The sequence below is a fragment of the Gambusia affinis genome, linkage group LG05 (genome assembly GCF_019740435.1).
Source record: "Gambusia affinis linkage group LG05, SWU_Gaff_1.0, whole genome shotgun sequence".
Lineage (NCBI taxonomy): Eukaryota > Metazoa > Chordata > Actinopteri > Cyprinodontiformes > Poeciliidae > Gambusia > Gambusia affinis.
Genome location: NC_057872.1, coordinates 21981916 through 21998375, shown reverse-complemented (window position 1 = coordinate 21998375; position 16460 = coordinate 21981916). Strand labels below are relative to the sequence as shown.

Here is a 16460-nt window from a genome sequence, read left to right as displayed (position 1 = left end):
GACTTACCAAGTAATTTTGAGTCAGAGGTAATTTAGGCTGAATTGCCTTCATTGCCCTAAGTTCCAGAGGCTAAGTTTCAAGTATATGTTTCAACTTCAGAGACTATCCTTGTCTCTTTAAAAATGCTCCTTAACTCACAAATTGGTTCCCACAAACACATGCACATTCTTCCGGAGCTGATAAACAGTAATGAATGTGTCTCAGCTGAGGCCGCAGTGCCTGAAGCCTTTTGTTGGATTTCTCCTTTGGTTCTGCGTGAAAGTAACGGCTTGAACAACAGCATTGTGGCGGACTCTTCCCAGGGTGGAGAAGTAATGGATGAAGGGTGGGGGAAGGTCTGGGTGCCCTTCCTTTTCTTCAGATAAATAGACAGAGGGTTCAGAGAGCATTTCAGCCTCCAATAGGTAAAATAAAAGACTTTTTATGAATAAAGAATAGCAAACAGCAACATGCTGGTTTCAAAAACAGCAACAGCAGTGATTATTATCCTCTTTATTCCTTGCAGCCTGGAAAAAACACATAAAAATACAAATTTGTGAAGCTGGGACATGACTGCACATGCTGAAATACACACATAACAACACTAAAAGAGAGTTGACTGAATTGAAATGAGTAACGCTGGACGTACCGCAGGACACCATGGCAACAAGTGGGCATTATATTACCAATAGAGAGAAGTGAGGCAGTGTGAGGGCGGCACTGTCGTCTCTCTGGAAGCAACAGAGAAAGATGGAATCCCTTTGTGCTTTTAGACTTTTAGTTTTCATCTAGAATATTATAAAAGTGTTTCAAAACATCTTGTCACAAATTATGAAATATCAAAACCAAACAACCAACAAGTCAGGAAAGAAGTGAGTTATTTATAGAGGTGACCAAGAACATAATGGCCACTTATAGGCAGAACTCCGGTGTTCCCTTGTGGAAATAGGACAACCATCAATCATTGCTAATCAATTTAAACAATTAGGTCTTTATTTTAGTATGACCAGATGGAAGTCACTTCTCAGACCAGGAGCTATAACACATAGCAGCCCACTAGACTTTAGCCAAACCTATAGAGAGCTTCAGAGCAGAATAAATGAAATCTTCTGGTTTAATGGAGAATCCACATCAAACTTTGCATCATGTTAAAACATAGTGGTGGGGGGATCAGGATATAGGGATGTTTTTTTTGCAGCTGGCACTGAACAGCTGGTCTGCATAGAGGGTGACATGAAGACTGCCAAATATGTGGAGACTCTTAAAGGAAACCTACTGTAAAGGGCTCTATAGCAGTAGACGAAAGTAATGATTCATTCTCCAACATGAACATAAATCAAAACCCACAATCAAGATTGTTGTTTACAGCTCATGCAACTTCCGGTAAGCTTTATCGCCTCAAACTGATGAAATACATACATCATGAACAAATGTTGGCGATTGGGTAAAACTTTATAACTTCAAATAATTGTTTCTCAGTAGCCAAGGGTGCGAACCCTCTGTAAGAAGCAAAGCGTAGAACAAGGGTTTGGCTTTTACCATGCTACAGCCAAAATAACAAAAGAGTGCTTTCAGCAGTAGCTTCATCCTCTAAACTTAAAAACTAACTTAGAGCTTATTTGCTTAGCTTGTTTCTCTCCTAGATGAACCAAATGAAGTCCAATAAAGTGCTCTTGTATCAGTTCTTGTGATTTTTGGTGTATATTATCAAACACCCAGTCAGTTGTGGTAGATGACTGCTCACTCTGAGCAAAGTGTCTTCCTGTTAAAGGGGCAGCTTTCCTCTCTGCTGTTTCTAAATGCATGATCCATATGACGGAATACTGCAAAGTCAACAACACAATGCAAGCAACTGTCCGCTGCTGCAACGTCCTCGTTCTGGAGGAATCAATGCTGAAAGTCACTGACTCAATCAAACCTGTTGGGTTTCCTCAGATGAAAACTTTCGGATCAGTTTGAATAATAATCTGAATTTGAGTTGACAGAAAGCTTTCAAAGCTTTCACACTCTTCATCCCTCTCGTCTTGTTTTCTCTTTCACTTTTCAGCTGTCGGTAGGTACTTGTATGCATTTTTAGACATTATGCATCATCACCATGGAAACACAGTGTGAAGCTATGATTTTAAATCCAAACTCCACAACCTCTCTCGTCCTGTGACTTCAGACACACACAGCCACTCAATTATAAACAGACCGACCAAGCAGATTAAAAGTCTCAGAGCTTTAGTGTCATCTAGTAATATACTGGAGGCTACCAGAGAATTAAAACAGCTCTCAACTCCACTTCAGGCTCAACATGGCATCATGCGATCTCCACAGACAGCTTTAATCCGGCTTATCACATAAGACTGCCCTCATCATGACTCGGGTTATATTTTAGTTTTTAGTCTCTATGAGAAATGTTATCTCATGTAAACCAAATGTTTTTTAGAAATCAAGATAATGACATTGAAACAATAAATATTTTCACAGGAACCCACATCTTAAAATGCATCTAACTGGTGCAAAACTGTGCTGAAATGTTCAGAATGTCCTGAATTTTGTCTTGGTTCTGATATGTGAGAAACTATAACCCCTGATCAAATAATTTTTCACGAGGGATTAAAGGACGAAATGTCAAAGGGACAGTATTCTCAGCACTTAAATAAACAAACAATGTCCATTTCTCAAGTGTTTTGAACAGATGTATCATGTTGTTTCTGTAATTTTTTTTTCTCAGTTGAAAAAGTTAAATTGCCACATTGACCTCAAGTGCCATTTTTCCATGCCTATCCATTGCAACACCATTTTTAATAAAAATAAAAGATGCAGTGTTGGACAATAGTGTATAAGAGGGAAACAGGAAAAGAAACAGACATGTTGAAGGCATGTGAAGATTAAATTTTTCTCTGATGCTCAGAGTTGAGCCAGATGGGAACTGGGATTCAGCAGTAGCCAGTGATTGGCTGATGGTGTGGTGGAATGATGCCGTAAGGATGCCAAAGTCGCTGTCGTGATTGGCTAATGCACATAGTAGGATGCACACACATACACACTCAAAGACACACACACCCATGCATGCAAAATATACAGTGTGGAAATTAACACTAAATGTACAGCATGAAATTGATATGTGTTTCTGAATAACCACAGTTATGGTGGAACCAGTCTGTATGTGTGTGTGGTGTGTTTTGCAGATTTAGGGAAAAAAGGCATAAATTGAAACCAAAAGAAACCAGATAAAGCAGTGAAGGGGGCAGCCGGAGAGAATTTTTCTTTTCTGGAACTACCCCCACCTTCACTCCCACGTGATTGTAAATGAATCAGTCTGGCACCGTCTAGTTTACTAATGAGGCTCTGAGGAATGCTGCTGATCAGAACAGGAGCCTCTGGCTTCCATTCTGATGGAAATATGGTGATACGTTACCAGTTCAGGGCAGAGAAATCCCAGTTCTCCCAACCTCCTGTATTACATGTGTGCAAGTAACTGGTTTAACTGGTTTAGTAGTAGGGCAGTGATGGCAATGACTTCAAAAAACTGAACATGACATTATACTGCTCAGGTCAGCAGAGATTATTTGCGCTCTGATTAAGATGATAAAGCTCCTGATGACCACATTCTGTCCTGATATTTTTAGATAAGGATTTTATTATTAATATTATTCTATATATGGCTGTAATTCTAAGCCTAAAGTGTCTGGGTAATTTTTTTTTTGTTTGTTTGTTTTTTTGTATGTTTTGGACCCATATTGCATCCAAATTAAGCTTCCTGAAACATGTAAACATATAATCAAGCACTATATGTGTGGTTACATGTTTTAAAATTGTAAATTTTAAAACATGCAAATTTTAAATGCTTCAATTTAGACCACATTATACAAAAACGTGTTTGTTTTGGTACTAGTCAGATGATCTGTTCTCTAAAATGCTATTCAAGTATATGAAAATGTGTGCTACTAGACTCCTAAGGCTCGGTTACCTTATAGACTCAAAGTTGCTATGTGCTCTTTTTTATTTGTTCAGTTTTATTTTAGTAAGTGTAGAAGATGTCACAGAAGAGTAATTGACACTCAGCAACATCTCTCAGCTGGAAAATTGAGCCATGGTAGCTTTTAATCAAGTGTAAAATTGACTCCGCAGGTTGAAAATCTGGCCCTCTGAAACAAAATATCAACAGAAACTATGTGCAATTTCCTCATAATAAAGAATTTAGTACTGAGTCGAGAAATTAATTGGCACAAATAAAAACAAATACAGAAAATAAAGGTTTAAACGTATCATGACACTGATCGATTTAAAAAGGGAGAGTGAAAATGTAATATTTTGGTAATATGTCATTTACAGGAATTGGTAGGGGCACCAATAACTGTGGCACCTGCTTTTTCCGTTCTTAACGACTGAATTATTATGAATTTATCAAACTGAGATTGTGCTTCTGCAATGAAAACTGTATTTATTTTAAGGCTTTTGATGCATCTTTGTCACAGGTGCCAGAAAATGTGAAGAGGCTGTGTTTGTTTATCAGTCACATGCATTTGTGTAAATGTGTTGCTTTACTGAACCATTCTCCTCCTGCACTGCAAGGTAACCATCGACTTGGAGCTCCACCTCAGTAAGAAGACTGAGTTCAAATCTTCAGGAAGACCTTTGGCAAAATACGATGTCTACCTCTACAGGGTGCCAAAAGCCAAACCCCGTGTTCTAAACGGGCCAAGCGCTAGGACTGCAAATGCACCCAGCAGAACAAGAGCCAGAGTTATAAGGTGGGAAGACGACTTGTACCCACCTTCTCCTTATTCTGTTTGCAGCCCTGTAAGTACTCGTCCACTGCCAGCGTCTGTGTTCAAAGGGCTTCAGCAGACTAAACCTTTGACTATATACCCCTACAAACTCTGACAAATGGACTAGTTCTACCTTCCCAATGAGGCTGGTTAGTAAAATGTTTTCTGACTGTGTTTGTTGTTGGACTTTAACATAAAGAAAAAAACGACTCTGGAAAGCTTAGAGCTAGCCATAAAATCAGAACATTTGTTGATACCGTTGAACAGGACCAAAACAAGATTCTGGTAAATTATTGGCACCACAGACACCTCAAGCTGCAGCACATTGCAAACACGCAGACTGATGCGCCATCAAGTGCAGCTCATCTGACTATTTCAACATGATTGCCTGTTTTAAGTGTTTTCTTTAAAGTGAACTATTTTTAAGAGTGCAAATCGTTGTTTTATATATCTTCCTCCAAAGATGCAAGACAACTGTTGTTTTCTTAGTTCTGCTTTAATAAATGAACATTTTATGAAAATACTTTTGTGAGATTCTGATTTTATTTTAGTCACACCACTACAGGGTTATCATGAACAATCAGTTCAAGGTCTTCAAGCCTTTCTTCACAGAAGCAAGCAGTTTTCTCCCTTACCTATGGTCTGGAAGAGTGGACATTAAAACAAAATTGTTCATAGATAGTTTCGTCAATTTCTGATGACTGTTCCAGAACATTTTGTGAATATTTTAGTTTGAAGCCCAACTTGTGCTGAAACTAAAATATAGAGTTTTTGTGTATTTACAGATTAAAAGAAATTTGTCTCTGATGGGTTTGGCCACATGTTTTATGTACATTTGTATAAACAGGGTTCAATTTCTGTCATACTTAAAGTGTGCATATTTTCAGTTTACTAGCTGGATTATTATTTGTTTTTTACTCTCAGATACTGGACTGCTCATATGTTTCACTTATGGTCACAGAAGGTATAAGGATTAGGATTAATAAAGGAGAAGACATTTTTACAAAAAATAAAATCATTCCATCTGGCTGCAGAAGCTCATTTTTGAATGTTTTTTATGCGCAGAGTTGATTATGTGATACTTCAATGATATTTTCCAAAAGTATTTTTTTGTCTTTCACATAGATAAGCTACCTGCGCAGTCTGAGATGTTTTTCTTTTCTTCTATATGTTGTCACCTTCCCTAACAGGTTTTTTATGCCATTTTTTGGGGCTTTTACACCTGAAATCAACAGCATCATACGACTACTTTATTATTTCATTTTATTTTATTTTCAAGCTGTTCTCTAATATGGAGCATCAGAGAACTGTCATGAAATAAGCTCATAGTCTTATCTTTAAGATGGCAATATATTAAAAACATGAACATAAAAAAGATAAATTAACGAGTTGTGATAATCATGATCATAATGTGACTCAGTGGTGATTCATTGGAAATGACCATAGTCTCTGACGGGGGTGCCCAAAGCCGGTCCTCAAGGGCCGGTCTTGTGCAAAATTCAGTTACCCTGTGAAAATCTGTTCCCCCTGTGTTGGGAGCGCACATTGCAGCCAGAGAGGCGGATCTGACCATTTTCATGATTCTTCTGATCAATTTCTCGGTAAAACAACTCATTTAATCATGTCAAGGTTGCAACATTCAGGTTAATCGGCAGGTGTTGTTTTAAAAAGAAGCAATAACAAAACTGTAAAATAAATAAATAAACGAGGTCTTCTTACGCTGTTTTGTGTTGTTATTTTAAACGCCAAGAGAATCTGTCTTTTTCCAACTTTTGTCATTTAAGTCTGACAAATAAAAGCAAGTCACCAAACACAGTTTTCCAACACGTAGGGTGTATTTATAATTTCCCATTGCTAATATAAGAGAATGGCTGATAGCAAGGTACAAAAATTAAGACTTTCTGAAAAGATGAGAGTGTAGACTTTCTGGTAAATCGCATTCTAATATAAAATATGACAGATTACTGGATTAAGAAAATTTATAGTGTATCACATGCTATCACACGTAACACTTTTTGAGAATTTGGAAACAGTTGCTCTTTATTTCACAAAGTTATGGGGGGAGGTCAGGTTTTTCCTGACCGTTGGTCGCTGTCTGCTTGGAATAACTGAATATCGTTGATCTGGAAGGCTCAACAATATGTTGCTGTTAAGCCAAGTTTACGTTAGGCAAAGAATGGCACAATCCTTCATCTCTGCAGAAATTCAGATATAACAAATCCACTTTCTTATCCAGTGAGCGAACATTGGCCAGAAAGAGAGTCGGAATTGGTGGCTTCCTAGGCATCAGCTGGGTCAACACTCCCACCTGTTTCCCCTTTTTCTGTTTTCGGGCACAGTGTTTCCTTTTGACCATTGGGTCTTGCACCCTGCTGTGCCAGTCCATTGTCCTCAAGAGCTGCTGTCTCCAAAGTGTGGATTTCAGCCTTGGTGAAATACTGTCTCCAATTGCCATCAGCTAAGCCGAGCTGCATTCAGCCGTAAAGTTTGTTTTTATTCAAACTTCAGCAGTTTTCTAGTTGTTCTGCTGAAGTAGTGACATCAATTTGTGACATCACGCAAACTGATGTCACAAAGAGTGATGCACACTTTGTGGATCTGGGGTGCATCACAAAGCTGCACTCTTGAATTATACGGTCATAACCATTGCAGAAGAGAGAGAGAGCAAGTAGGATTGTCTCCAAACAAGAAATTGAAAATGAAAGCTTTTCAAGATAAAAACGCAAATCCTAACAAACAAATAACGGAAAATGTTGAGCAGATTTTGGATTTGTCCAGACAAAAAGGATTAATGAATCAGAACAGTAAAGCATCGTCTTCTAATTCAGGGAATGAAAGCCTACAACAGACCATAGCTAGAGAGACAAAAAAGCTCAGTAGCATCTTAAAAGAAGTTGGCATGATGTCCACTGAGAGACAGACTCTGATTAAAGGAAATGAGCAGCTGAAGGTCCAAGTTATGAACATGGAACAAGCTGCACTTGAGAAAGAAAAGCTGCTTTTGGACAAAGATCTGGAATTTAAAAAACTGTTCAACATAAACAGAACATTAAAGGAGGATATCACCAAAATGGAGCAGATAATCACCGCCCTGAAGCAGGAAAACACAGACTTGCGTCGGAAATACACCACCCTGGAGCAGAAAAACATCGCCCTGAAGAAGGAAAAAAATACACTGAAGCAGGTAAACACTGCCCTGGAGCAGAAAAGCACTGCCTTGGAGAATAAAAGCACCTCCCTGGAGCAGGAAAACACTGCTCTAAAGCAGAAAAGCACTGCCGTGGAGAATAAAAGCACCTCCCTGGAGCAGGAAAACACTGCTCTAAAGCAGAAAAGCACTGCCGTGGAGCAGATAAACACCGCCCTGGAGAAGGAAAAAAATACCCTGAAGCAGGAAACCTCTCCCCTGGGTCAGAAAAGCACTGCCCTGGTGCAGAAAATCACTGCTTTGGAAAAGGAAAAAAATGCCCTGAAGCAGGAAAACGCTGCCCTGGAAGAGAAAAGCACTGCCTTGGAGAACAAAATCACTGCCCTGAAGCAGGAAAACACCACCCTGGAGAAGGAAAAAAATATCCTGGAGCAGAAAAACACTGCCCTGAAGCAGGAAAATATTGCTCTAGGGCAGAAAAGCGCCACCCTGGAGAGGGAAAAGACTGCTCTGGAGCAGAAAAGCTCCACCCTGGAGCAAGTAAACACTGCCCTGGAGAAGGAAAAGACTGCTCTGGAGCAAAAAAGTACCACCTTGGAGCAGAAAATCATCACCCTGGAGCAGGACAACACTGGCCTACAACAGAAAAACACAGTTTTCAACCAGGTAAAAGCCAACTTGGAAGAGGAGAACACCTTCTTGGAGCAGAAAAGAGCCTCCTTGGTGCAGAAAAACACCTTCTTGGAACGGAAATGCACTATCTTGGAGAATATAAACACCAACTTGGAGCAGGACAACGCCACCCTGGAGCAGAAAAGCACTCTCTTGGAGAATATGAACACCGACCTGCAGGTTGAAGTGGAAAACCTGAACAAAATCCTGAGGGACAGAGTGGAACAGCTGGACCAGCGGCCAACTGAAGAGGAAAGCGATGAAGACATCCAGTCAGTTTCAGATCAGCTACAGGAACAGATGCCTGTATTCAGACATGTGACTGAAGGCTTCTCCAATAGACTTCTGGAAATGTACCAAACTGGCACTCTCAGGTACTGGATTGAGAGATGGTACTTCTAAATAAAGAAGTTTCTTGAGGGCTCCAAGCTTCATGCTTGATTATCGGTGGCAGAAAAGCTTGAGGACAAGATGACTGCAGTGTCAGGGGAGCTTGACACTTTGGGCCTTACGGCGGAAGAGCTTAACGCTTGAAAGATGTTGGCAGGGGAGCTTGACGCCCGCAGGACTGCGGTGCCATGGGAACTTGAGGCCATCTGTGTTTCTATTTTAGTTAGGCATAGGATGAGGAGCTTGGGGCCAGGAGGGTCTGCCTCTAGGGCTTCATAGCAAGTCCCATTGGTCTCCGGGCTGACCTCCAGGGCTTTGTGGCGAGTCTTGTTGGTCTCCGGGCTGACCTCCAGGGCTTCTTAGCGAGTCCTGTCGATCACCCGGCCTGCCTCCAGGGCTTCATAGTGAGTCCTGTTGGTCTCCGGGCTGACCTCCAGGGCTTTGTGGCGAGTCTCTTTGGTCTCCAGGCTGACCTCCAGGGCTTCTTAGCGAGTCCTATCGATCACCCGGCCTGCCTCTAGGGCTTCATAGTGAGTCCTGTTGATCACCCGGCCTCATAGCGAGTCTCGTTGGTCTCCGGGCTGACCTCCAGGGATTTATGGCGAGTCCTGTTGGTCGCCCGGCCTGCCTTCAGGGCTTCATAGCGAGTCTCGTTGGTCTCCAGGCTGACTTCCAGGGCTTCTTAGCGAGTTCTGTTGGTCTCCAGGTTGACCTCCAGGGCTTCATAGTGAGTCCCTTTGGTCTCTCAGTCAACCTCCAGGGCTTTGTCGTGGGTCTCAGTGACCTCCAGGTTCCTGCCTTACTGGCGGCAGTTATTTGCTCCACTGCCAGTGTCGCAGGTCCAATCAACCTCCCAGCCAGGCTCAGGAGGTTGTCTGGGAGGTCAACAGGACCTGCTACAAGGCTCAGGAGGTCAGCCAGGATGGGACACATCCTCAAGGTTCCCACTCTGCCACCAGCGTCCACCAAAGGTACTTTCTCCATTGCCAACGTCCCTCAAGGTTTCTACTCTGCCGCCGGCATCCTCCTAGGTTTCTGCTCCGCCTCCAGCGTCCTCCAAGGCTGCTGTTCCGCCGGCATCCTCCTCCGATTCTTTTGTTGTTCCTTAGTTGTTTCCATTTAATTCTGCCTTGTTTTCCACATCTGTTCTTCATTGGTGATTCTAATTATGTTTATTTCTTATTTCTTGTTATTTTCGTTTCTTCTAATTAGGTTCCTTTAGTCTTCTTGCTCCTTTGTGTTTGTATTTTGGTTATTTCTCCTTGTGATCAAAAATATAAGGCTTTTTTTTTTTTTTTTGAAAAATATGTCTTTATAGTTACAATATACAATCAATCATTTTAGATTCCCTTATTTTCCAACTGCTGCAGGATCACAAGGGGAAATAACCAAAATACAAACACAAAGGAGTAAGAAGACTAAAGACATATTTTTCTAAAAAAAAAAAAAAAAAGCCTTATATTTTTGGTTTCTTTCCTAGATCCAGTGTGACATATGCCTGAGGTGGTTCCATCAAGCATGTGTGGGAAGCCCCCCAATTGAAAAAAAACTTATCAGTGCTTTGTGTGTTTGCCTTAGGTTCCTGAGTTTGCTGTGGTGTATTAGTTTTTGTATGCTTTATAATAGTTAATAAATTACATTTTGAAAACTATGTTTGATTTTTATCCTTACAGGACTTTAATATAAGGTAGCTATGGTAAGATAGTCTAAATCCCAATGCCCCCTACATTTGTGAAATGAAGAGCAAATGTTTCCAACGCACAGTTAAAGGCTTGCTGGTAAATTTATTCCCATGTTATAGAGTGGGAACGGATCATATCAGGTGGCTGAAGTATTTCTTTCCCCTCCTTTATCTCTGGCAAATAATTTCAGGCAGCATTCTCTCCTCCTCTCCCCCCATAACTTTGTGAAATAAAGAGCAACTGTGTCCAAATTCTCAAAAAATGTTATGTGTGATAGCATGTGATACACTATAAATTTCCTTAATCCAGTAATCTGTCATATTTTACATTAGAGCGGGATTTACCAGAAAGTCTACATTCTCATCTTTTAGCCAGTCTTATTTTTTGTGCCTTGCTATCAGCCAGCTACCATCCTCTTAAATCAGCAATTAAAAATTATAAATACACACTACGTGTTGGAAAATTGTGTTTGGTGACTATTTCTGTCAAGCTGAAGTGACAAATGTTGAAGAAAGACGATTCTCTTGGCGTTTAAAATAACACAAAACAACGTAAAAAGACCTCGTTTATTTAATTACTTTACAATTTTGTAAACAGCTGCCGATTAAACTAAATGTTACAACCTTGACATGATTATCTGAGTTCTTTTTACCGAGAAATCGATCAGAAGCGCCGTGAAAATGATCACATCCGCCTCTGGCTGCAATGCGCGCTCCCGACACGGGGAACAGACTTTCACAGCTGTGTGAAGCTGACAGCTGATTTAGCTAGGGGAACAGAATTTCGCACAAGACGTCCATCCATCCTGCATATTTTAGTTCTCTCCCTGGTTTAACGCACCTGGATCCAATGATGGCTCGTTTGAAGGCCTAAGAAGTACACTGACATGCTGAAAAGGATAGTACGACCACCAGGGAGAGAACTAAAGCATGCAGGATTCCGGCCCTTGAGGACCGACTTTGGACACCCCTGGTCTATGATAAGCATCGCATTTAATTTAATTACATTTTCTCTTCCGCTCTTTCAAAGCTACGCACTGCCATCTGCTGATTGAACACATTGCTTTGTCTTTTGCTGTTACCTATTAAAATCAGTAGGTGACGCTGTCCAAAAACTGAACTAGAGAAGGAAAACGAAGAAGCTGCAATACGTCTACAAAGATCGTCTATACAAATAAAACTTTGATATAACCGCTCTGTCAATGGGCCAGGATTACTCTTCATTTCCTAAAATCAAATGTTAGTAAAGAGAACTTTTGCACACAAAACGCAAGAAAGGCTAAATAAATATTACAGAACATGATAAATAAAGACTTAAAGAAAAAGTACGTATTGTTAATGGGTGTTGGTTGATTTATTACAAATCTGTCTTGAGGCACTGTCAGTTATCACCAATGTGTTATAGAAATTTGTATTTGTAATATAGAAAGAAAGAATCACATACGTTTGATTTAAATGTAATTGTTGACTAAATTTGTTGAATTTATAACTGCTTTCACAACTTTTCAAGTCTATACATGTCACCAATTAATGTGAAACTCCTAATTTGGTGATTAAAGAAATGTTGGGAGTGAACAGTCCTGTTTGTAATGAACCCATCGTTGACTCACGCTCTCCGACGTATTTCTCCTACTGTGGAGAGATAAGCTTTCAAATACTTAACTTAAAAACGTGTTTTTAACCAATGAGTGGAGTAGACATTTATTTCCGTCTCTTAAGCAAATCTTTATTTTAAAAGTCTGACATAGTTTTTCAAACTGCTTAGTTTGTGTTGTATATTTAGTTTAGCCGAGGGGGTTAGCAATGTTTTCAGAACTCAACAGCATCCTCAACATCTCTCCTGACTCTTTCACACGGGTAAGAACTAATACTTTTGCCTTGGATTTAACCTTAATTTTAATATTTTAGTCATATTAGTAATGAGTGGTATTTTATAAATATTTGGTATAGATGCCCAGACGCTGGAGAAAATATTGCTGTTGTGTTTACACTTGCAACCTGTCTTAATTTAGCCACATTTCTGTTGTTCGACAGGGAGAATTTATCCTAGTCTCTGACAGACAGAGTGACGCATCGTTTCTTATTCATCACTTCCTTTCTTTCTATCTACGAGGTGAGTTATAAAATCCACCAACAGTAAGAACAAAAAAGTTTTAATTTAAATGTTATTTTAATGTGTCTGTCTTCTGATTTAGCGCGATGCAAAGTGTGTTTTCTGGGCTTGGTGCAGTCATTTTGCCACTACAGTGCAGTGAGTCAAAGACTGGTGAGTGCTTGTCTCACTTTTTTGTTTTATTCTGGGTAGGAGCAAAACTTGCACGTTTAGAAAATGACAGGAATGACTGTTTATTCATTATTTTGTGTGAATTTTTACCCACAGGGTGTCAGTTTAACACAGGCAAAGGAGAAAGGTCAGCTGGTTTTCTTTGAGGGATTGAAGGAGTGTCTGTCTGTTCTGACTCCAAAGGAAAACAATGTGGAAAGCGAAGCTATGAACTTTCTCAGGTACAGATAAATAGGTATTTCTTATAAAATCCAATCATATAGCTAGACCAGTTCTGATTATAATACAATAAAATCAAACCCAGTCAATTTTCCTCAATCCATTTAGAGCAAAGTCCAGCAGAACTGGGTGCATTATGAGCACACAATGTTGGGCCAGTGATTATTTTATAAAGACAAACAAAAAACAGACAGTTAACGTAGTTTTGTCTAGTAAAGAGAGCAAAATACAGAGGCACTGAACCACAAGTACTTTGAGTACTTTGTATAGGATAAAAAAAGGAGAGTTTGCATAGTTATTGGCGCAACAGTTTTGTCATACTAATTATTTTCTTGTATGTAGTCATCATTACCTTTAATCCTTAATTCACCACTCTTTGCCTTCAGGGACCCCACTGTCGGCCTGAGGAGTCTGTATGAGTTTGTTCGCTCCAGTGTGATCGGCTCAGGCAGCCTGGAGGAAGGAGCAGAGCAGTGGGGGCCAAGTGTGCTGCTGGTGGATGACCTCAGCGTACTGCTGAGTCTGGGCGTCGATGTTGGAGCTGTTTTGGACTTCAGCCATTACTGCAGAGCTTTAGTTTGCTCCCAAATGCAGGTGTGACCTCAGATATATATAAAAAAGAATTTTGTCTGCTGTCACTACTTCAATATGTTTGTGATATAGGTAGCTTTAATGGATGACTTATTGTGGCTTTGTGACCACAGGGGAACATGGTGATGCTGGTTCGCTGTAATGGAGAAGAGGATGATGATGAAGATGGAGATGTAGTATCCGAGGTTCTACTGAAGGGTCTGACCCACCAGTGTAATCTTAGTCTTCATGTACAGGGTCTTCCCACGGGCTACTGCAAGGACATACATGGCCAGGTGTGTGACTGATGAGAGTTTTCAATTCTTTTATGTTTGTGTGGGTTAAGTAGTGCTTTTTCTAAATCTGTCTTAGAAATAAAAGAAAAATACAAATATATATATATTAATTAACATAAATATCTTATTGTGGTTTTTACTGTTAATTGACATTTTTTCTTATAAACCCCATTAAAATGATGAAAATCCATGGCACTATAACAGAATGGGGAAATAACAAAATTATTCCCCACTTATACATGCATCTCTGTTTTGACCTCTTTAGAAATATCCTCATTAAAGCAATTTTTGGCCTTTGTAGGTATAATTTCATTAAGTTTGAAAATGTCACCTGTCAGTTAGAACTAAAGAAATGGTGGCATATCTATCAGAACCTGGTTATTTACCTCAAGAACCCTTTGGTTCTAGCATTGTTAAACATACTCATTTGTTTAATGTCAAATATTTCTGACTGAGCTGTACAACAAACTGAGTACTCCTTGTTTTCCAGATGGAAGTTTGTTGGAAGACGAGACAAGGCGATACACCACACTTGCAGAAAAACCTCTTTCAATACAAAGTTTATGATAAAGGAGCATCCTTTTTTGCCCGAGGGACATCCAGTGCTGTTCTTTAACTCCACATTTTGTTTTTCGCGCATGAACTTTTCAAAATTAGGAGATATTATAGATTTGACTGATGTTCAAACTCTAAATTTGCCTATTCTATGATCCTGTATAATCATTGTCCTTGTCTGGAGGTTGTGATCTGTGATATTCAGCTTACTTCCTTATTCCAGGTGACTGTGTTTATTTATTGGACCTATGTAATGTTCCCTATTTATATTCATGGCAATGTTTAATTAAGATAAATTACATTTTTATGATGATAGGGTTTGCAAACATGCACCTTTCTTGAAGTTCAGAAACTGTCTCATCCCTTCTTAAAACCTTTCTTTCAAAGCACAATTTTTTTTATTATTTAAAGTTGAATTAAGCAGCTCTCCATTTTTTTCAGTAATTTATGCCCCAATATCTTGTCTTGTTAGGCCCTCAGTCTTGACTTTTTGAAAGAAGACGCATAACTTGGTAGTATTCAGTCAGTATTTTTATAGCAGTAAGGTAAATTCCAAAGTGTTATGGTATTGTTTTGAATTGGTGGCATGATGGTTTGCATTGCTGTTTAGAAGATCATGTATTTCTTTTGCATGTGTTCGTTCTTCACTATTCCTGACTTACTGCCACACATTTGAAAACCATGCATTCACACAAATTTGATGTTCATCCATGTCATGTTTTTTCATGTAATATTAAAGTGGAATTTTTAAGAAGAAGTAAAAACATCAGCAAAAACCTGAAACAGAATGAGAAAAGTGCATCATCTTTCAGCTGAACAATATATTGAACATCAGGAAGTGAGGAGAAGCTTTTTGAAATTAATTTTGTTTATGCAAAAATTCATTTTTGTAATAAAAAAATGAAATTAAAAGGGTCTGATTGATAATTTCTTGCTTGACCTAATGTTATTGTAAAACCTAAAATTGTCTGGAATTTGTCAGCTGTTTTTCATCTGTGGCAACAACAGTAGTTCATCACAAGTGAAGAATATTTCCTCTGAAAAATGGTCAGGTTAGAATATGCTCGGATCACTGACAACAATAAATAAATATGTGATACCTCCAGATGTTTGCTTAGTACTTTGGACGAATAAAAAAAAATCCAGGTGATTCTTATAAAACTGCTAAGTTTGTGTAAAAATGTGCAATGCCGGATTTATCCACTTGATGTCACTTTTGCATTGTTTTTGGTACTGAGGGGTGAGAGGTCGAAGTGGAGAGGTCTTAGTGGGATTTGACAACCAACCAGTAGTTTTTATGCGTTGCTGTGTGTCGCCATCACATTAGAGGAGCTTGTGAGGAGTTTCATAAATTTCAGGATTATAATACTGCATCTGGTCGTTAGTTCACCGAGCAGGACGACGCCGACCGAGTCGTTTGGAGGGAATATTGGAGCTAGTTTAGGTGAGTGTTTGAACAGTGAAGCTATCATAGTAGCATTAGCCTTGCTAGCCCAGTGGAAAGCATGGAAGCTGCTGCTATACTTAATTTCTTTAAATAAAAAAGCTTTTTGTAGTAATTAATCCCTGTTCTTGATTGTGTACTATACTCTAGTCCCGAAATATACAGTTTAAAGAAGCGACTGTACTCAGGTTGGCGTTTTTAACAAGGCTAACATTGCATTATTTGTCCCCCGCAACAAAATAGTTATAGCAATACTTTTGAATAAGTTTTCTAACTACCTCCCTGGTTACTAGATTATGTGACTTGTTTTCCCGGGTTGGTTCTTGTTATAAGAATTAAAATCAATCTTATACTAGTTGGGAATTAAGTTCACGGAGAAGCTAACGCTATATGTCTGATTGTTGTGCTAGTCTTTAGCTTGGTTCTAAAACAAACTAAAGTATAGGTTCTAAACGGGTGAA

At 39.3% G+C, this 16460-nt stretch overlaps 1 protein-coding gene across 1 annotated transcript; it reads left to right on the top strand.

Annotated features, from left to right (window-relative positions):
• The first annotated feature begins 12208 nt into the window (after window positions 1-12208).
• Window positions 12209-15654, top strand: elp6 (elongator acetyltransferase complex subunit 6). The gene is made up of 7 exons (XM_044116578.1): window positions 12209-12488; window positions 12666-12744; window positions 12827-12897; window positions 13012-13136; window positions 13521-13728; window positions 13839-14000; window positions 14491-15654. Exons 1-7 carry the CDS (start codon window positions 12435-12437, stop codon window positions 14614-14616), a joined length of 825 nt encoding a protein of 274 aa, XP_043972513.1. The 5' UTR covers window positions 12209-12434; the 3' UTR covers window positions 14617-15654.
• Window positions 15655-16460: the final 806 nt, after the last annotated feature.